The sequence below is a fragment of the Phallusia mammillata genome, chromosome 1 (genome assembly GCF_965637545.1).
Source record: "Phallusia mammillata chromosome 1, kaPhaMamm4.hap1.1, whole genome shotgun sequence".
NCBI classification, from domain to species: domain Eukaryota; kingdom Metazoa; phylum Chordata; class Ascidiacea; order Phlebobranchia; family Ascidiidae; genus Phallusia; species Phallusia mammillata.
This window is the reverse complement of record NC_137252.1, coordinates 24,223,178-24,243,648: the sequence shown is the minus strand read 5'-3', so window position 1 is coordinate 24,243,648 and position 20,471 is coordinate 24,223,178. Positions and strand designations below refer to the sequence as shown.

The 20,471-nt window shown below is 37.1% G+C and overlaps 4 protein-coding genes and 1 long non-coding RNA gene across 5 annotated transcripts; 3 read left to right on the top strand and 2 right to left on the bottom strand.

Moving 5' to 3' along the window:
- The first annotated feature begins 1,399 nt into the window (after window positions 1–1,399).
- LOC145233927 (bifunctional 3'-5' exonuclease/ATP-dependent helicase WRN-like) lies at window positions 1,400–2,648 on the top strand. The gene has a single exon (XM_080098695.1). It carries the CDS (start codon window positions 1,721–1,723, stop codon window positions 2,396–2,398), a length of 678 nt encoding a protein of 225 aa, XP_079954821.1. The 5' UTR covers window positions 1,400–1,720; the 3' UTR covers window positions 2,399–2,648.
- On the top strand, window positions 2,634–12,587 carry LOC145233916 (cullin-2-like). Its single transcript, XM_080098689.1, has 18 exons — window positions 2,634–2,802; window positions 4,227–4,329; window positions 4,472–4,515; window positions 4,762–4,915; window positions 5,245–5,424; window positions 5,603–5,713; window positions 6,191–6,353; window positions 6,677–6,801; window positions 7,189–7,356; window positions 7,592–7,717; window positions 8,245–8,475; window positions 8,682–8,756; window positions 9,056–9,160; window positions 10,550–10,717; window positions 11,055–11,207; window positions 11,440–11,502; window positions 11,589–11,707; window positions 11,933–12,587. Exons 1-18 carry the CDS (start codon window positions 2,693–2,695, stop codon window positions 11,943–11,945), a joined length of 2,211 nt encoding a protein of 736 aa, XP_079954815.1. The 5' UTR covers window positions 2,634–2,692; the 3' UTR covers window positions 11,946–12,587.
- Window positions 6,910–7,587, bottom strand: LOC145233939 (uncharacterized). Its single transcript, XR_013861222.1, has 2 exons — window positions 7,472–7,587; window positions 6,910–7,113 (listed from the first exon to the last, which is right to left on the bottom strand). It is a non-coding gene; the product is annotated as an uncharacterized LOC145233939 (long non-coding RNA).
- Window positions 12,588–13,712: 1,125 nt separating the features above from the next.
- On the top strand, window positions 13,713–17,562 carry LOC145235051 (uncharacterized). The gene is made up of 15 exons (XM_080099558.1): window positions 13,713–14,093; window positions 14,167–14,232; window positions 14,307–14,354; window positions 14,432–14,527; window positions 14,641–14,772; window positions 14,848–14,961; window positions 15,162–15,296; window positions 15,372–15,419; window positions 15,485–15,580; window positions 15,694–15,789; window positions 15,874–15,951; window positions 16,371–16,505; window positions 16,857–16,958; window positions 17,041–17,163; window positions 17,325–17,562. Exons 1-15 carry the CDS (start codon window positions 14,058–14,060, stop codon window positions 17,445–17,447), a joined length of 1,428 nt encoding a protein of 475 aa, XP_079955684.1. The 5' UTR covers window positions 13,713–14,057; the 3' UTR covers window positions 17,448–17,562.
- Window positions 17,563–17,988: 426 nt separating this feature from the next.
- Window positions 17,989–19,786, bottom strand: LOC145209296 (uncharacterized). Its single transcript, XM_080079562.1, has 3 exons — window positions 19,709–19,786; window positions 18,679–18,819; window positions 17,989–18,155 (listed from the first exon to the last, which is right to left on the bottom strand). The coding sequence occupies exons 1-3, from the start codon at window positions 19,761–19,763 to the stop codon at window positions 18,007–18,009; spliced, it is 345 nt and encodes a 114-aa protein (XP_079935688.1). The 5' UTR covers window positions 19,764–19,786; the 3' UTR covers window positions 17,989–18,006.
- Between the last annotated feature and the right edge of the window lie 685 nt (window positions 19,787–20,471).

The following is a 20,471-nucleotide window of genomic DNA, read 5'->3' as shown; positions in this document are numbered from 1 at the left end:
TTTTTTCAAATACTAACATATCATTTTTTTCGAATAAATTGAATCCAATATGCATAAGCTTTCAAACGCACCCCAGTTGGAAAAAATATTCGCACTGATATGATTTTTATCGCTGTTTACAACGAGGCATGTCTCGGGGCGCTTGCGCCCCCCCGCAGTTAAGTCAAATGTCCATTATCTACTTTTAGATGGCTATACATTTCACAGTCACGCACTGATTCAACAAAAATCAACAAAGGCGGAACAAGTGATAAGTTTACAGAAAAACAACAACTTTGTATAACTACCTATTACTAATTGGTGTGACCCAATGCGTGACTTTGGATTCAATTGCAGCTAGCCTACATTAAAAAAACCTGTGGTCATTGGCGTCAATTATAGCCTAGGCCTTTTCTGGTGAACATTGCGAAACATTCTATTTACTTGTACGTTTATTGCAGTGTGTAGGACTGTAGGCTATTCATGTACAAACAAAGAAGTCTTTGCTTACAGGCTGGGGTGCCATCGTCATGGATATGATAAACCTTTTCCATTCTAATTAATAACTTACACTAGATTTATCAAATTAAGTGATATAAAAACTTTGCAGTTTTTGAAGCGCAAGTTATAGAAAGTGTAAAAGTAAAACAAGTTTAAGGGAAAGCTCGTTACCGTTATATTAAAAAAGCGTGCCCTGTGGCCAAATAAACAGCCCACCCTTGTTCTCGAGATCACAAAAAGTACAAACAAATCGCCAAATGCAAATTATTCAAATAGCAGCAAAAGCTCATGCTCCCCATGTGCCTGATGGTTGTTTGCAAGACCAATAAAATTTGCTTGTAAGTTAGCCTAGTCTCACAATTCTTGTATATTTTTATACAATCAATAATTATTAAATCCCCCCCTTGGAAGTATAATCGCCCCCCAAATCCCAAAATTGTCACTATCGCCCCCGTTGAAGAAACCTCATTTAGTGTTAATTGGCTGTTTCGTCATAGTTACGAATACAAGGAGTGTTGTGACGTGACAATTGCAGTTTGTTTGTGTGATAAAGCTATTTTAACGCGAAATCTTATGCGGCTTTCATAGTAAGTAATATCATAGTCTTTATACACTTTATGTAAAGACTATATTTATCTTTATGTAAAGACTATGGTAATATTACATCTTAGAAAAATATAGTTAAACTTGAAAGTGCCTTTTCACGAACTATGTTGCTTTTTTAAACGTTTATATTTGTATGGTAATAGTTTGAAAAGCTTCGCCGACCACCAGAAAGAACGTCGCGGCCCACTGGTTGGGAAGCGCTGTCGCTGTACTAAACCAAATATACTACCGCTACATGGCGTGCTCAGTGCGAGTCCAGACTTGCAGGTGTGGGTGGGCCAGTCTGCAGGGACAGTGGGATATTTGAGATTTGGAAATTTGGGCTTGCCGCATGTGTTCGTGGTGTGGGCGTGTAAAAAAAGCGTTCTGTAATGTTATGTTTGGATAGTTGTAATTGCAAAATAAACAAAAAATAATACGTTTGATTCCTTTTTTTGTAAACTTCTGCGAAACTGGCAAAAGGAGATATGTACCCTATACTTAACTGTTCACTTCATGCCACAACTTGGATGTTTACCCCCCAACAGGATTTAAGGGTATTGCCGTTCCGATATTTATACTAAAAAACTCTGAAATTATGTTTCAATGTAGTACGGTAGCACAGTTTATCATAAGGTGTCATCATAATACATAAATGTTGGAAAGGATTTCAAGATTTTTTATAATGTCCCGAAAACTACCACCTTGGATGACAAATCAAGCTATGTGCCTAACATCTGAAGTGGACTATCCCAAAATAGTGTTACCAAAATCATGTGATGTGGTGTATTCACATCAGATTCAAGACTGTGCATTGCTGTGCCAAGAAATTCGTGACAGTGTAAAAAAATCCAGAATTTTATCTCTGGATGCTGAATGGCCTGTAAACTTCAACAGTGGATCCACACCTAAAATTGCTGTATTGCAACTATGCACCACACTGGACCGTGCATATGTTTTTCACATATCACAAATGGGCTGTGTCCCAGATGAATTAAAAGCACTCTTAGAGAGTCCTGACTTTTTGAAAATGGGTTTGAATGTTAAAGGGGACCTTTGGAAGCTTCACAGGGACTTTGATAACATGTCTGCAAAGGTTGTTGAACATTTTGTTGATCTAAGCAAGTTTGCTCAGACTGCTTTAAACACTTCTGAAAATTGGAGTCTGGCACGACTTTGTAGACATGTTTTACACAAAGATTTACCAAAGGATGCCTTTGTTAGACAAAGTGAATGGGATAGGTTTCCTTTAACTGAAACTCAGATTCAATATGCTGCCCTGGATGTTTATGCAAGTCTTAAAATTTTCATGGAATTGAATTCCAAAGTGTAGTGTGCCGCACAATAGTAGCAAAAAAATGGTTGAAAACATATAAACTTAAATCCTGTTGCCCTGAAACTAAGTAAGACTGTATTTTTCGGAGTAAAACCTTTTAAATTTTTGGCAATTTTAACACTTTAATATTAAAAAAAAATGTTTTATGTTATTGACAACAATTCTAGCAAACACTTTGCATGCATTAACTTTGCCTGCCTGTGTTTGCTAAGTGCACTTGTTTTTGACTAAATTATTTTTCTAATAGGGATACTTAAAGAACTTAAAAAGTAGTTGCATGAATTATAATAAATGTTTCGACATGTGGATTTTGCTGCAACTTGGGGCCGCTTGTCAGAAACAGTAAAGAAAGTTATTTCAGCACAACCATTGGAAAGAACTGTGTGGAATGAAAGATTTTCGTAAGTTTAAAATATTGCTGTTATAATATGTACATCACTGTAACAAGTTTAGTTTGTTGGAAAGCAAATAAATCTGGGTGCGATATGATCCAATCTTGTGTTTCTCAAGCTTATAAATTTGCTTTTTTAATGCTGCATGTTTGAGTCTATATAGACATAAAAAAGTCAATCATTCTCCATACATGGTATGAATGTTTTCCCAAATTAAAACTTTCTGTTTTGTTTCTTTACATACTTTTGTGTCAATTTTTTGAACTGTCAGGTAATATTAAAATGTAAAAGCTGTCTTAATTCTTATCTTCATTACTCTTAATATTATCTTCACTCTCCACGGACATATATATTTCAGACCGTTCTTAAATAGGTTTAGATCAGGGGTGGGCAACATACGGCCCGCGGGCCGGATCCGGCCCGCGTCGGGATTTTGAGCGGCCCGCGGACAGTTTCCGGTCTTACATGATAATGTGACCCGCGGCCACAGTCTGCCGCAATCCCCCATTACTTGCTTACTACGTCAAATTACAGTTGTAACGGACAGTAACTCACCCAATAGCAAAAAAATTCCCGCCGTTGTTACCATTGCACCATACGTCCATTGTTACGACATAACTACCAACCTTGTGTGTGTCCTACTTTAACGGTTTCCTTTGTTTCCACATGTATAGCCTAGTTCAGGGGTGGGGAACCTGCGGCCTAAAGGCCACATGCGGCCTTTTAGGGCACTATAAGTGCGGCCTTCGATGGCAAAATACATTTTTAAGATGTTGATATAACCGACTGCACCAGGCGCTGAAAAAAATAGACAGAAAAGTATTTTTGATTTTATTGCAGATTATTTTTTGATTAGTTCCAGGGCAGCGGTTTTCAAACAAGACCCATGGTCCCATAGTGGTACATAAAGCGATTTCCATAGGACTACCAAAAACTCCAGGTTCAGCAATTTCTAGGTTAAATAAATCCTGAATGTTGTAGTGAAGATGAAAATGTAGTGAGGAATTTTAATTAGCTTGGACCGTAACTCCTACAAACTACGAGGAAATAGCAAAACGACCATTCTGTAAGTCAAAAAGTTTGAACATCACTGTCCTTGGCCTGGGAAATAGTCTATGCGGCCTACACGAGTGTCGATAAATCGTTTGTAGCCTTTATAAACAAAAAGGTTCCCCAACTCTGGTTAGGTGGTCAAAAATCCGTTTTAAATCACTGGATAAATACGCGATTAATGTATCGATTCAGTAATCCGGCCCGCCAAGTACTTCATTTTCCCATATCAGGCCCGCCGAATGGAGAAGTTGCCCGCCCCTGGTTTAGATGCTGGTCTTTTTTGCTCCAAATATAACAATTTGTTTGTTATACTAATAACATAAATTTTACCGAAAAGTTAGTGAACAGACAGTTGCAATATCTTGTGTTGTGGTTTTCAGGGATGTGTACTCAATTTGCATTGGCAATCCAGAAACACTAAATGAAAAATTATATGAGGAGACAAAAAACCTGCTTTGTGGACATGTGAATGAACTGTATGAGGTAAATTTATTTTACTTCTATCACAACAAATACGAAGCAATATTAAAATGATGCACAGAATAGTTTTACCTCTAGTGGTAAAAAATGTTTGAACAATATTTGTGTCCAAACAAGTTTTCAATGCTATTATATATATTTTTAGAATGTTCCTACTGCGGATGGGGAACTTTTGTCAACTTATTCTAAGTAAGTAAATCAAAAATGTAATAAGATAATGTTTTTCACACATGTTAAATCATTTGCTTACACAAAGTCCCAAGTAATACAAACAAAGCTTCCTAAAACTTTTTACACCACCAACCATTTTTACACTACTTGTTTCATATAAGCAGCTATTTTGCCTCAAAATGTTATTTATTGATTGTGAAATGCCCAAAAGTAGGCAAAGCCGCCCAGGTTAAGAAGCCCCGATCCAAACTATGCATATTTCAGGTACTGGTTGACATACAGTAAGGGTGCTACATATCTAGACTTGTTGTATCATCACTTTAACACACAATATGTGAAGAAAAGCCATCCTTACCAAGCTGACTTTGAGTATGGATTTGCCCTCGACCACAAGGAACAAATGCTGGAAATAGGGGAGGTAAGATGTTTTGTGAAGATTTATACATGCAATGGTTTTACTTTGTGTTGTATCATTCGGTTTGATTTAAATTGATTAACTGTGCATGTTTTTGCTAATCAAAATACAATAAATTCAAGGGCTAACAACAATGGGCTGTTTTGCAAGCCCCAACTTAATAAATCATTATTGTAGTAATTACAGTTCTGTATAAGTTATAATGAACTGTACATATTTAAACACCAACCTTTCTACAATATGTAACACATGCACACAACATTTTTGATGATATTGAAACTGCTAGACAGTGATGTTATAACTATGTTTCATTTGTAAATTTTTTGCACCAGCTTGCACTTGAGTGTTGGAAAAATGTGATGATAGAGCCTTTGAAGGAGCGTCTGGTGCAGCATGCGCTCAACGAGATATCAAACGACCGCAAGGGCATGACTTCAAGGAGTCATGAAGTCAACACAACTGTTATATCATTTGTGACAGTGGAGCAATACAAAAAGAAGTCACCACTACAGGTACACAAGTAAACAGTAAATGGAAGTTTTGTATATTTTAGAAACTTTAGTTCTGACCAATGCCTCTGTGTTGTTATTGAGACATTAAGCACAATTTCTATGGAAACCAAAAGGCTGGTTTTTACTTGAACATATTTTTTGTCTGTTTTAAAATTGACAAATACATTTTCATTTAAAGTTTTATGAGACACTTTTTGAGGAACCATTTCTTCAACAAACTGGTGATTTTTACCGAGCAAAGGCAAATGACTTGTTGGTTGATAGCACTTGTTCAGATTACATGAAGCAGGTAAGATTTTTTGGTGTTGTTTGTTTGCAAATGCTTAACAGGCTGTATGTTTTGTCATGTAAAGTGGTCAATATCAGACTTATTTCAGTTCACCAAAAGTTGTTTTAATATGTAATCAAGTTTTCATGTAAAAAAATGTGCTTTCTTTGTAATGACACACCGAGTAATGACATACATCTACTTAGTCATGGTTTACTAAAGCTCACATGTGATGCTATTGGGCAAAAAAGGCAGCTAAAATAGAATTGCATTTGTCATTGCTTATAAAGTTTTGTTCAACCAAACCCTGCCAACCTCAGCTAATTAAATCTGTTATTCAAACATCACATATTTTATTTACTGTCTAAATTCTCTGAGCCATGGTGCATTTTCTTTGCAAACCTTTGTTTTTGCCCATTAAGTGGTTGATGCACTGGGCCCATGTGCTGTACTGGTCTGAAAAGCACTGTTAAAACTGAGTGACTTGACATTTGTTAGGTCTTGCTTCTCCTTACCGAAGAGGAAATGAGATCCCGTAAATTTCTCCATCAGAGCTCATACAAGAAAGCCACTCTTGAATGTCAGCAACGTGTTATATTTGACCATGTTCAGTTCCTACAAGCAGGATGCAGACTAATGATTAGACATGACCGCCGAGAAGGTAAAAATGCACTTTGCTGCCTCTTTTTAATTACCTTTCCCAGGGATGTGCTGGTTTATAACGCTAGGTTGCCAGACGCATTTTAAGGCGTCTGTTGTAGAATTTTTTTGTAATCACTCATTTTGGCTTTTAAATTTTTTATTAAACAAACAAAAAATACAGTGTAAAATTGTGAATGTTTAAATTCACTTAGTTAGTACAGTTTAGGGGTGGTTTTTCATGTGGCTTTTGAGAAAATTTGGACTGACAACACATTTTCAGTGTCCTGATTGAGTTTAAAATTGTACCATGTTCCTTCATATGGATTTTATTCATCTGCACAGATCTTCTTCACATGTACATGCTTTTAAAATCAGCCCCAGACGGACTTGACAATATGGTCACCGAGTTGGAGGCTCATATAAAAGAAGTGGGCTTGGATCAAATAAAAGCTATGCATGGTGCAAATGTAAGTTCTTGGTATAATACAGAAATATTTGTCTTCATAGTTTGCAATAAAATGGAGTTCTACCACTAAAACATACAAAAATAATGGGCAATCCAATCGTACACGCAGTATGAGTATCCTGTTTTTATTCCGTCGCTATTGTTAACAAATGTTTTGCAAACAAAAAGAGGATTGTTGTGAAAAAAAATTTCATTACACGGTAACAAAGAATAAAAGTACACCAGGCCCATTAAGAAAAATCCATAAGTATGCTGTGATTGCTGGTCTCCATGGCTGCTTCAGGGCAGATCCCAGTGAATGTAGTCATCTTAGCTGTATGAAACAATTGTCAAATTCCAAACTTTTTTGTTTGTTCTTATTTGAGGTGCATATTTTTTATGTTTTAAGAATCCAATGCAATTTGTTGAAACCATCCTTGACATTCATCGCAAATTCTATGAGCTAATTCACAAGCTGTTTCGAGATGACAAGCATTTTGTTGCAGCGTTGGATCGAGCATGTACTGCTATTGTTAACTTCAGTGATGCCAAACAACCTTGCAGGGCACCAGAACTGGTAAGTTTTTTTATTCTTTAAATCTTCTTAAAGTTAGTTTATTACTATACAAACACGTATAACAGTCTAAAATCTGAAAACTTCATATTCAATGACCCATGAAGCAAAAACATACCTGTAGTGTAGATGACCAAATAAACAATTTGATTTGCCAAACTGATTGCGGACCTAAACAAAGTGAATTAGCTAACAACTGCAAGTGCAACACCAAAAAAATGGTATTTTTTCGACGCAGGTGTGCAAATACTGTGACAGTATCTTAAGGAAATGTTCAAAAGGTCCAACAGAAGAAGCTGACGACAAATTAAAGAATTCAATTCGTGTGTTTCGCTACATCGATGATAAGGACGTTTTCCAAAAGGTAACAGAAAACCTTTGCCCCAACAACAACACTATTTAATTGAACCTTTGAAACATGTATAGCAGGTCAAAAAGGCCGATAACTGATATTTTATTTGCAATCGAAGAAAAAACTCAATAAAAATAAATTGTAACGTATCAGCTTCTGTATTAGGGGTCGTCGAATTCGCACACATAGCCTATGTTGTGTTTTAGTACAAGTTTCAACGTACGTTAACGATAAAACACAGCAATAACGCACTGTACGTCAAAGCATCCGCTTCGTTTACCGCCACTTTAGCCGCGAAACAAGTCATTGGAATTGCTTAAAGCAGAAACAGCATTGCATGAAGCACAATAATAACCCCGTCTGAAAAGTATTAGCCGTCTGATCGAAAATGGCAATACCGACAATCCCTCAAGCCCCAGATATTTTTGAAAAATGATTTGTTTTTATACCTAAATTTTATTTTTAAAGACTGAGAGTGTAGATTTTATCATTGTAAATATAATTTCTTTTAATGTTATTTTTACATCTTTGTATGTTAGTTTTACAGCCGTGCTCTTGCCAAACGATTAATTCACAGCACATGTGTAATGGACATGGAAGAACAGATGATTAACAGATTTAAAGACGTTTGTGGTTATGATTTCACGTCGAAATTGCACTGTATGTTTACGGACATACGACTCAGTGCAGAACACACTAAAAAGTTCCATGACTCTCTGGTGCAATCTGGTGATCAAATATCTCCTACTCTTAACGCCAACATTTTACAGGTGTGTTGTTGTGGTGTTTTTTACATACTTTCGTCTTAAGAACACACCAAGCACATTTAAATTATGTTGTGGCCACCAACTGGATTCTTATCCGAACTGGTTTGTAGATTGATTTGTTTGTTTTTTAATCATGTTTACAGAAATTTGGGTAAATGTATTGCAAATTGCTGATATTTGTAACAAGTAACTTTTTTATTTTTCTCCAGGCAGGGGCATGGCCACTCAACTCAACGCAGTCCAATTTTATACCTCCAGAAGCTCTAATAAAGTGCATAAAAAGGGTAAATATGTGTTTTTGTTTGACGCTAAACCGTTGTGGATTTAGAGTTCGGCCGCATAGGTGATAAATAATAAGTTTATAACGTTTCACTGTTGAGTACTCCATGAAGTTGGAAGTATTTTCAGTAACTTTACTTCAGCCAACACTATAGTGTACGGATATTAAACAGCTTTTGAATTCAAGCCCCAGTAAACCCACTGTCGTCCAAATCCCAATCCTGATTGATTTTTATAACGTATATCTTATCGGTCTACATTGATTTATTTGTCAGCATACTTAACGAAATTTTTACATTTTTAGTTCGAGGAGTTTTACAGCGCACAATACAACGGTCGCAACTTGACTTGGCTTCAGCATTTGTCACAGGGTGAAGTGAAAATGTACGCGGCAACGAAACCTTACTTTGTGAGTAAAATAGATGAAATAATAGCAGCTTTAAACTGGTACATGTATGAGGTTTCTGGAACGGTCCTCTTTAACATTTGTTATCTTGTGCACCCTCAAGAACTGGCGATTTAAGATTTGATGTAACACCGGCGTTGCCCGATTCAGAGTTTGCAAGTCGGGCCGGGTTCGGGCTTAGGTATTTGTGAGAAAATGGGCCTGACTTTACGTTCCGTGTCCGCCATTGTTTTTTAAATAAAATCACTCAGCTAAGTAACAAAGTAACAATTTCTCTGGCTTTGACCTAATGCCCATCCTCCTCTAAAACGTATTGTTTACGCCATTGTCTACTATTGTGTTTGTGGTATTTCTCTTTTTTTCTTTCTCATCCTTTGTTGCAAGGCTTTTGTGGATAGGCCTGTCAATCAAAATTTCGGGCCTAAACGGGCTTTGCGAAAACGTTTCCGGTTCGGGCCGGGCTTCGAGCTTATACTTTCGGGTTCGGGCCGGGTTCGGGCTCAGATTTCGGACCCGCTTGCAATTCTGGCCCGATTTACAATTGCGAAATGAAAATTTTGAGCTACAAAAAAGGAACTAAATGTATCGAAACATTGTTAGGCATAGGCGCCGGGTTTTACAAAACTGCAAGGTGGCGGACGTAAATTATGTCGTCATTTCTTGTGACGTCACCAATGCGTGCACGAGCTCCAACTCAAAGCACAATAAGCTTTCAATAGAATGCAACGTTTGTTGAATTCTTTGAAAACATAATTTAATGTTCATTTGAAACACTTTACTTTAACGTTAATATTGGTTTAGCAACGTTTAGAAAATGTTTTGTCAAGTTGTCGCTCTTGTATCACCTAAAATAACCATTAATTACAGTAAAATCGCATTGTACAAAATAATGGCCATACATTCACTGCCAGCAATTGTGTGTGTTTGACGTCATAAACAAAGCACTAACCAAAATAGGTTGCAGTTTCGACACGTTTTGTTGCTTTTATGCCAGCATGCTTGTTTAAAAGCAAAATTATTCCCAAATTTGTTATGTTTCGTACTATACCACTACAAACAAATCAAAATATCCACGGTGGCCGCCACCGTGCTTTAGAGACCCAAGGTGGCGGCGCCACCCCGCCACCGCCCACTCGGCGCCTATGGTGATAGGTTCTAGGTACCCTACTATACGGACATCGCAAAACTCAGGAACAAAACGTTACAAATATCCCACCTACATTTCGTTGGTTAGATCCTGATGACTATACTGTTAGTGCGAAATTTGTACAATAAATGACTTTTTGTACAATTTTGAAAATTTGTAGATGTTAACTAAGCGCAGCGGTCTGGCGGAATTATCTTTCTTTACTATGGGTATTGGCTTGGTACAAAATTGCGTGTGTTTGTCAGATAACCTTGTCAACGTATCAACTTGCTGTCGTTCTGTTGTTCAATGACGCTGTTGAGATGACGTTGAGTGACATCACGACCAGTACAAACCTCGAAGGCGTTGAACTGGAACGATGTGTCCAATCACTAATCGAATCCGGGATTATATTAAACAAAGAAAAACAAAAGGTGTTCAAGTTTAGTATTTATGCAACGTTTTTATTCCGGATTTTACACGCTTCAAATCTTGACTTTAAATGCGTTTTCAACAGTTATAAGACACTGTGTGTTTTTTTAATTTCTTTTTGCCACAAAATTGTTGTCTGCAAGTCTTGTTATAGTGGAGGCAACTTTTTACGATAGAAAAAAAACCTGCCAACAAGTAGGTCAAACTATAGCGACACGGTTACAAATAAAATAACTACAAATATAACCCTATTTTTCTTTGTGCAAAAATATGTTTTAATTCTACGGTTTATATGTGCTTTGCTTTGCAACTCCCAAAAACTTATTATTCACTCTGCAGCTCTCGCCAGACACAGTTTTATCTTTTAACGAATCATTTACCAACAAAAGAACCCGTTTTAAAATCTCACTTGCGCCAACCCAACGTGAACAAGTGGCTGAAGCACAACAAACGAGATCGTCAGTGGACGAGGACAGAAAACTATATCTACAAGTATATGCCTTATCGTATATTCTACTTGTTTATTTACGATTCGGAAACTTGAATTGGATAAGTTTTCAATAAAACCAGGAAAGAGTTAAATTTATTTTTTTATTTTCAAAACCTAAAAAAAATAGTTGTAAGAAAACCATCTTTTATTGGGGCCAAGGAAAAAGTAATATTCAACAAGTAGGCCTAACTCGTTGAGTAAACACCATAACATACGAAAAAATGTTTTCACCAGGCAGCAATTGTTCGTGTGATAAAAGCAAGGAAAGTTCTCAACCATAATGCTCTTATAGAAGTGGTAAGTTGATATTGGCAATGGAAACATCTTCTAACTCAATTAAAACTTGACCACAAACACCCATTAAATATGTTTTATTTCTTTAGGTCATCACCCAATCCCGTTTGCACTTTACCCCAAGCATCAGCGCCATCAAGCGGTCAATTGAGTCGCTTATTGAAAAGGGATACATCGAAAGATCGGCTGACACCCCAGACCAATACAGGTGCAGTTGCTTTTACTATTTGTTACTGTTTTGGTGACCTAAAAATTACATGTTGCATTTAGTTCGTCTTATACAGATATCTTGTTCATTTTCTGCAGTCACTATGTTTAGAAATTATTTTAAAGATAATAAAACAGTCTTAAAAACTGTTTGAATTCCTGCTTCTAACATACCAAGGAGTATTTAGATTAATCGCTGATGAGATAGTTTTATTCTATTTTTCAGATATCTTGCCTGATGAAGTTACCACCTTGCTTTTTTACATCCTGGCGTTGAACTTTCAAAGTTTATTTTTACGTATTTGCACACTAGGTGTTGCTATGGAGTTATTGCTCACCACTACGCGAGTGATTGTTTTGTTTTAGAGCTCCTTGTGACTGAAATTTTAAAGTAAAGTGTTTGTTTTTTTTCAAAATCTTTAAATCTTTACTAATTTATTTCCAAAATACATCTCAGTTTAATTTAAGAAATAAGTAGTGGCATCAATTAAACATACCTCGTCGTAGCAAGTAACTCAAGTGTTTACACATTGAAATAATGTACTTGGATTTAGCCAATACATAAGACAATCATTCCCATCAGATGTATTTATTTGTTTCTGTCCCTTAATCTGTTCCCATAGAGGTCTCTCTGTGTACGCTTTGCCCGGTCAACCGCTTCAATTTTTTTTGCAAAATCTTTACAATTTACAAAAAAATTATATACCTAAACGGTTGACTGCACAAAGCTGACCTGTAACCCGCTTTAAGCTTGCATGTTACAAAGTAATGCATGATGAACTTGATAGTGATGTAAACGCTTGCCTAAGTTTAATGTTATGCAGTTGTTGGCGACAAGCATGTTCCGCCTGTGACTGCGAATATAAAATACGTTTATACAATTTTCTGCTTGGTTACAGAAGTTCCAATGGTATTATAAAAGCCCAAATTTTTGTCTGAAGGAGCTGAGTTGTGTGGGGTCCGAAACCCAGCGCGAACCCGATTTTTTCAATAAACAAAGCCTGAACCAGGGCCAAACGTAAAATAATGCGCTAAATGCGTTGGTGCAGAATATGAAGGCAGGCCCAAACCCGACCCGGCTTACAACTCTGGAAAGAAAACTCTCTAGAAACGTACCAGTACCATAGTCTACACCAGTGCTTTGCAACCGGGTGTATCGTACACCTCGGGGTGTACCAATTTTTTAAAAAGGTGTACCACTTTTATGGGGTGTGTTGAGGTGTACCATTTGCAATAATACCATATAGTAGGCTATATATTGCAACTTACAATACACCTGAGATACAGTGTTGCACACTCCAGCCATAGGTATATATTTGGAATTTCTCCTGATAATCGTTGTTTTTGCAGTAGAGAGTCCACTACAAGTTATAGTTTTCACTTAGTTGTTTCCTACAAAAAATATTTGTTAATGGTATTACATTGTGCTTGTTCTCATTCCTGTTGGGATCACAGGTTCAACAATGTTTTTTTTGACTGGGGTGTACAATATTTTAAGTACATCTTAAAAAGGTGTACCATTTCAAAAAGGTTGACAAGCACTGGTCTACACTCAGATCCGGAATTTTCAATTTCGTATCTGTTGGAGTGTTTACAAAATTGGTCAAAGCATCCAATTTGACTTTATGGTCAGAATTTATGGTGACTTAAAATTTAAATCATATTTAGGTTAGGAAGGTTTCAACAGCTTGTTTGTCGAAAACGCAAGCGGCCTACAAGACAAAGCCGTTTTTCAAAATAGCCTATTCCATTTAGGGCAGTGTTTCCAAACCTGTCCAAAGTTTGCTGCACACCAACAAGCTACACCTGTTGTTGATCGGGATAGTTTTTGCAGACCAAAAACAAAAGAATACTGTTTATAATTTTGATAGAAGAGATTGATTTTGGTAGGTACAAGATTAAGGACAAGTGTTGTCACAATTTTTATCATCACACCATAAAACACAAAAGAATGATTTACTTTTTTTTACAAAAATGTGTTTTAGGAACACGAAAACATATTCTAGCTCTACCATTGGACTATTATTAAAAAAGAATTCACAAAGCATCCAGAAACTACCACAAACTACCTTGCGCACTTTCTTACTTTCCAATTCAAGTTTTTGCAATCAGTTAAATCAGCTGGTGCAGGTCTGGTTGAACACAATGAAACGTCACAATGCATTTTGTGATGAAATTTGCTGACCAAGGTATCGGATGCGTAATAATCAAAACATCACAATCGTTTCCTCCGTAACCTGTGCTGGACAATATAGGATTAAGCAGTGTTTTCAAAATTGAATGTGTCAGGAAAATTTGCGTGCTGCAACACAGTTGTTTCAAGCAAGCTTGTCGAAGTTGTTGAAGAAAAAATGGGAAACTGCTTTGGAAAAGAGAGAAGGGTGAAAGTAAGTTTGGTTTTAGAAGTCCAGATATCATGTGGCATAGTTTGCAACTAGGCATTTGTGTGTTTTTCAACAGAAACTCAGGGAACACAGTAGTGTTGTGAAAGTTCAAAATACCCTGTTCCAGGAACCTTTTCCAAATGTAAGTGTGACTTTATTCTAAACATAAAGTGTCTCCATACAGTTGATAGACATAGTCTTTCTTTTGAATTGCAGGATATACCCTTAGAAGTATTTCAACACGAGGAGGAAAAAAATACTCCAGTAAGAAATAGGTTTAGAGTTTTGACATTACATGGCAGAATTAGTTTTTAACCTCGTTGTGTTTTCGTGTGTTACAGAAACTACAAGGGTGCGAAAAGGTCATGGAGGAAAATGGTCATGAACCTTTTGACAACCCAGAGGTTTACCATCCTACCGAGGTTCCTCATGCTGAGGTAAAACTTTTCTAAACAATGTTGCGGATAGGGCAATGACTTTACTAAACGACATTGCTCTATATTACCCTGATTCATTAAACACTTACATCACCGATAATATTTACTGACAGATTGAGGAAAACGAATTATTGGGGGCTACTTCTGGGGATGCTGATTGCAAAACTGCTTGTGGGGATGCTGATAACGCGAATGATGGTCTGAATAGACCGATAGCTGCTGCTGGGAACCCAGAGACCCCGCAGGTTGTTACTGCTACTGCATTATTGTTACAGTTTTACTGATAGTTTGTTTTACATCACTAACAATATTTTTTCCAGATCGAAGATGCAACCAACCGTGCTTTGAAATCGTCATCTGAAAAAGAAGATTTGTCTAAACGACTTAATAGCCTTTCCTCGATGACCCATATGCTCGATGAGGTTTTCGAACGGGTAAGTGTGTTTAAATTTATAGTGTAAAATTTTTTATTGTTGTATCTGATGTGATCATAGGACAACATTAAATCCATCATTATTGCTTAGCGATTTCTATTGTGTTGCTGTTTGTGTTGTATTATTGAAATGAACATATTCAGGCAGTATTTTTTTTCGTTCATGACTTGTAGTACAATATTAAATTCATCCTTTTGCAGAACCAAATCTTTCCATACGCTATCGCCTTTTCGGCAACTGCACAGGCACAAACCATGTGTTTCGTTCAGTTGGATCCGATTCTTTTGGACAAAATTGACAAACTTCCAGAAATTTTGCAGGACCCTGTTCAAAAGGTAAGTGCGGATCTATTGTAATGTTGATAATGACTTGGTAGGCTACAGTTTACAAATTTCTCTGTGTATGTGTAGGCGACACCCGCGGAAGTTCGTCAGGATAAGGAGGAAAAAAATACTCCAGTAAGAAATAGGTTTTTGCCCTACATGTTTTATTTTCAAGCTCATAATCGTTTTGTTTGTGGCAGAAAATACAAGGGTTCGAAATGGTAAACGAGGTAGAAATTTATGAACCTTTTAGTAACCCGGAGAATAATCAGCTTGCCAAGCTTCCTTGTGCTGAGGTAAACTTTTTTCCAGGATATCGCAGATAGTGCATGGGCTTAACTTTAAGACACTATACTGCTCTATATTAACCGGACTCATAGAAGACATCACCTGTAATTTATTTTGGCAGAAAGAGGAAAACGAAATCTTGGCAAGCGGTGATGCCGATTGCCAGGATAATGGTGCGAATAGACAATTAGCTGCTGGGAACCCAGATACCCCGCAGGTTGTTACTAGTTCAGCAGCATTATTGTTACTGTTTACATATGCTTTGGTTTGTATTACTAACACGTTTAAACTGTATTTCCAGATGGAAGATGCTACCCATGCAGCTTTAAAATCGCCAGCGGCGTCGGTGATCCTGTTGTTGGATAAGGTTTTCGAACGGGTAAGTGGTAAATTTTGGATTGTTTAGCTCAGGGGTCGGCAACCTTTTTTGCACTGCGGCCCGTTTTTGAAACTAAAATTTTATCGCGGACCGGTATTCAAGAAACTACAAATATTTGGCAATAAAAACGCTTAAATTAGTTTATTATCTCCGGGATATAAGCGCAAAATGTTTTTTAGCATTAAACCTGAAAAATTATACGGCCCGGTAACGAAATCCTCGCGGACCGGTACCGGGCCGCGGACTGGCGGTTGCCGACCACTGGTTTAGCTGATGTGATTATAGGACAACATTAAATCCATATTGCTTGGGGATTTTTATTGCACAACTGTTTATGTTGTATTTTTTAAATAAGCTTTCTCTGATATTTTTCCCCTTTCGTTACATCGCACAGTATTAAACAATTCATCACTCTACAGAACCAAGACTTCCCATACGCCTTTGCCGTTTCGGCAAATGCAAAAGAGTCTAAGATAAATTTCGTGGAGTTAGATCCAATACTATTGGAGAAAATTGATCAACTTCCCGATATTTTGCAGGAACCTATTCAAGAGGTAAGGGCGGCTACATTTTTTTTCGGGTCCCTATAAGTTCAATGGATTGGCGTTTAACAAACAAATAATTCGTTTGTGTTCCAGTTCGAAATCTTTACACATGTTTTGCATTACACCTTGGTACTTCGTGACACAATGCTAAAATTAAGCGGGCCAATTTAGTTAAAAATAGTTTCAGTTTCGGCATTATTTGAACATTTTTCTGCTATCGGAAAAAAATGGGGGCGCATGTAAATGCGATATTCATTTTTTCTTTAATTGGGGTCGCTTTAAAAAAAGGTTGAAGACCACTGCTCTACACTATACCCTGATTTATTCAACACTTACATCACCGCTTGTTTATACTGACAGATTGAGGAAAACGAAATATTGGCTGCTACTTCTGGGGATGTTGATTGCAAAACTGCTGATGAGGGTAAACCAACAGCTGCTGGAAACCCAGATACCCCGCAGGTTGTTACTGCTTTGGAATTATTGTTGCAGTTTTTCTGATGCTTTGTTCTGCATTGCCAACACGTTTGAACTGTCTTTTCAGATGATGGAATATGAAATCTACGATGGTTTGAAATTGACATCGGAGGAAGAACAGATGCCTAAAGGAGTGAAAGGTCAAGACTTTTCCTCAGTCACCCAGCTGCTCGATGAGGTTTTCGAAAGGGTAAGTGTGTTTTAATTTATGTTGTTTCTGATGTCACCATAGGACAGAGTTAAGCCTAATATTTTCGTTTATTTTTACTGCTTATTTGTTTATGTTGATTTTTTAGAGAGAAACATAGTACGCACTTTTGTTCTGGTATGAAAGAATTCATTGTTTTACAGAACCAAGTCTTTCCATACACCGTTGGGTTTATGGCAAGTACACGGGGACCAAAGGTGTTTTTCGTGGATATGGATCAATGCATGCTGGAAAAAGTTGCCGAACTTCCAGAAATTGTTGGGTGAACCAGATAAATTGAAAAACAAACAATGTGCGAACGGTCGCAAACAGTAGTACTTTTTCTTTTGCATGTGTAACTTTTCAAGCGCTCCTTTTGTGTTGTATGACTATTTATTTATGAATAAAATATATAATAATACAGAGTTTGTAGCTTTTAAGGAAGGTTCACACTGCATTGTAATCTTACATTTAAGCAATCATAGGTACAAACCGACCTACACTACTTGTCCAATCAGTGACTATGTAGTGCAACCGAGGTATAACAAGTATACAAGATATAAAACTTGGTTTACGAAACTTTTTTGTAAGGTCGTGGTCTTCGAACAGATATTTTTTGCACATAAAATGACTCACACAAGTGTGCCGCGGCACAGCGGTTAAAAAACACTTGTTATCTTACCGATCTGGGTCGAAACGGTGTGACAAGGATTGCAACAAATTAGTTCATTTATTCAAAAACACAATACTTTTAAAACATGTGCAAATTTTCAAAAAATTAAAGGAAAATACTACTATTTTTAAAGCAACAAATCCTTACAACACATTTTAGTTTTTAACACGTTTTTATGCTCTGTTGCACGCATTGCCGTTGCAACACTGATGTTGACATTGGTTGGTGATCTTGCCCAACTGCGGGTCACCGTATACAGCTTTGCAGAAGGATTTACAAACTGAATGTGTAGCACACAGCCCTTGCTGGAACTTGACTTGCTCTGTTTAAATGAAGAATACATAATAACTGAATTAGATTTGTTCTTGGGGTTCAGTAAAATGATCTCATTTATTGGTAAAAAAGTACTTTAAATCTTTCTTGTTCTCTGACATCAGGACCCTTTTTCCTAAAACCTAAATTGAACTGCTTTGACGGTGCTTGTTGTAAATTGAACTTTTTTAGAGTCGGAAATTAAACTTGGTATGACGTCAACCATCGGGGTTTATTGTCTAAACATGTCTGTTGATTTTATAAATAAGAATGGTTTTGCAGTTTAATCATAATTATTTCTGAGCAATTAATGATCACTTGGTAATCCCGCTATCTAAGACAAAAGTAACTTTTTTGTTTGCAAAATTCACTTTTTCGCCTATTACTTAATGCAACAAAATGATTGCTTATGATGTCCTAGTATTCGGTACGAGCTTGGCAAACAGTAGGAATATATTCCCTTTAATTTACATCAGTCAATTTTAAACGCAAAAACGCCTAAGAAATGCCAACCACCTCTTCCGCCGACTTACCTCCAGTAGTGAGTGTTGAAGTCCATCCCAAAGTTGCGCAGTATTGATATTCAGCTGTACACGCCTGGAGTGGTGCCGATTCGTTCGATGGGATTTTCTGATGGTTGTTCACCACGTATGTGTAACAGTCCAATGAAAAACCTATAAGAATGTAGGCAAATGCAAGTATTTTAACATACAGAATATACTTTAGGGGCGGATAACGCTATGTCCAAGTTTTTGACGTACTTTGTGATATTTAGCACGGTAGTATATTATGGAATGAGAGTATGTTTTGGCCAGTAAATCGACTTTAATTTCCCAAACAAGCAATGCTAAACTTGTTAGATATAACCAGCATTTAACACACGCAGTTGCTGATATTGTACTGCTCCCGGCACAAAGATCAAAAGAAAAATGTCTTACAGCCATGGGCGTCCGCAGCGGGGGGCAAGAGGGGGCGCGTGCCCCCCCCTGGAAAAAAGAAAAACGCAAACGGTCCCAAAATTCGCATCTTAAAACAAAACACCATAAACATTCACACAGTGTGATACAAAAACTATTCCTGGAACGTAAACTGAAGACGTCGTGGGTCTTCACCCCGTTAAACGCACCGAATACAAGCTGTAACTGTAACAGAACAGGATGAGGTTTTACAACAGATTAAATGAATCGAACATTGTTACTTAACAATAGCTCGGTAACAAGCATATTATTACGTCATTGACGGATGTGTCAAAAAGCCATTATGTGATACCTTCACTGTATCTGTTGTTGCATCTGATAAGGTTCGTGTATGTAAATCCTACTTCCGTTAAAAATCGTTTGCCAACCTACCACATATTTCAATAATAGTTAATATTGTGTTTATTGCACTACTTTGCTATATTGGGATTGGCAAGAAAGAGTATCACTGTCAGATGATTTTTGTTCGGAAATACCGTTTATCGAACGGCGATGTGACGATAGTTTGCCCTCCCCTGTATTTTTTCCTGCGGACGCCCATGCTTACAGGGTATACAGTCATGAGTCATGAGTCATACAGTCTTACCTTTGCATACAAATGCTACGAGCACCAATGCCAGTATCTTTTGCATGCTTAGCATGTTTGCAGATTTAAGAACGACAATTATTCTTTCAAAAACAAACACAAGATTGGTTGCAAATAAGTGATAAGGAAATCTTTTGGGGCTTGCAGCTGTACCACTGAGAATTTTGTTGCTCCAAATCTAATTGGTGCTGATAGACTCTATGTGGGCTAATTCTCACTCTTACTTAGTGCACATGTACCGAAATATAACTGCATACTTGTTTTACTATGTGTTGTCTGCTATACCTATACTGGCCAGGATACACAGTTCAACAAAAAGTAACAAGTTTAAAAAATCAGGTTTTGTTTCTATTTCCTAACATCCGATTTACACTTTCCAGTATCAATGTGAAGCACTGCCAGTCCAATAGCAAACCACTCTGTTGACCAAAGCATTCGAACGCGACTAGTTCTCTGTGTACTTTTCAGGCGTTAACCCAGAACTTGACAAAACGAACCGACCAGCCAATATGTATTTACCCTTTCAGTAGCGCAGATTAGTTGTGAATGTATTTTTCTAGATTTCCGTCCAATTAAATTATCATTACTTATTTTTTTGATTTTCGGGTTTAGGTGTTGCATGGCGAGCTGTTTCTAATTTCATGCAATCTCGTTTGATACAAACTACGAACATGACTAGAAGTTAACAGTTAAGAACACGCGTTAAATTTTGGTTTTTCAGTTTTTCCCCATAATTATTATTTTGCTTAAATAAAACCGTCAA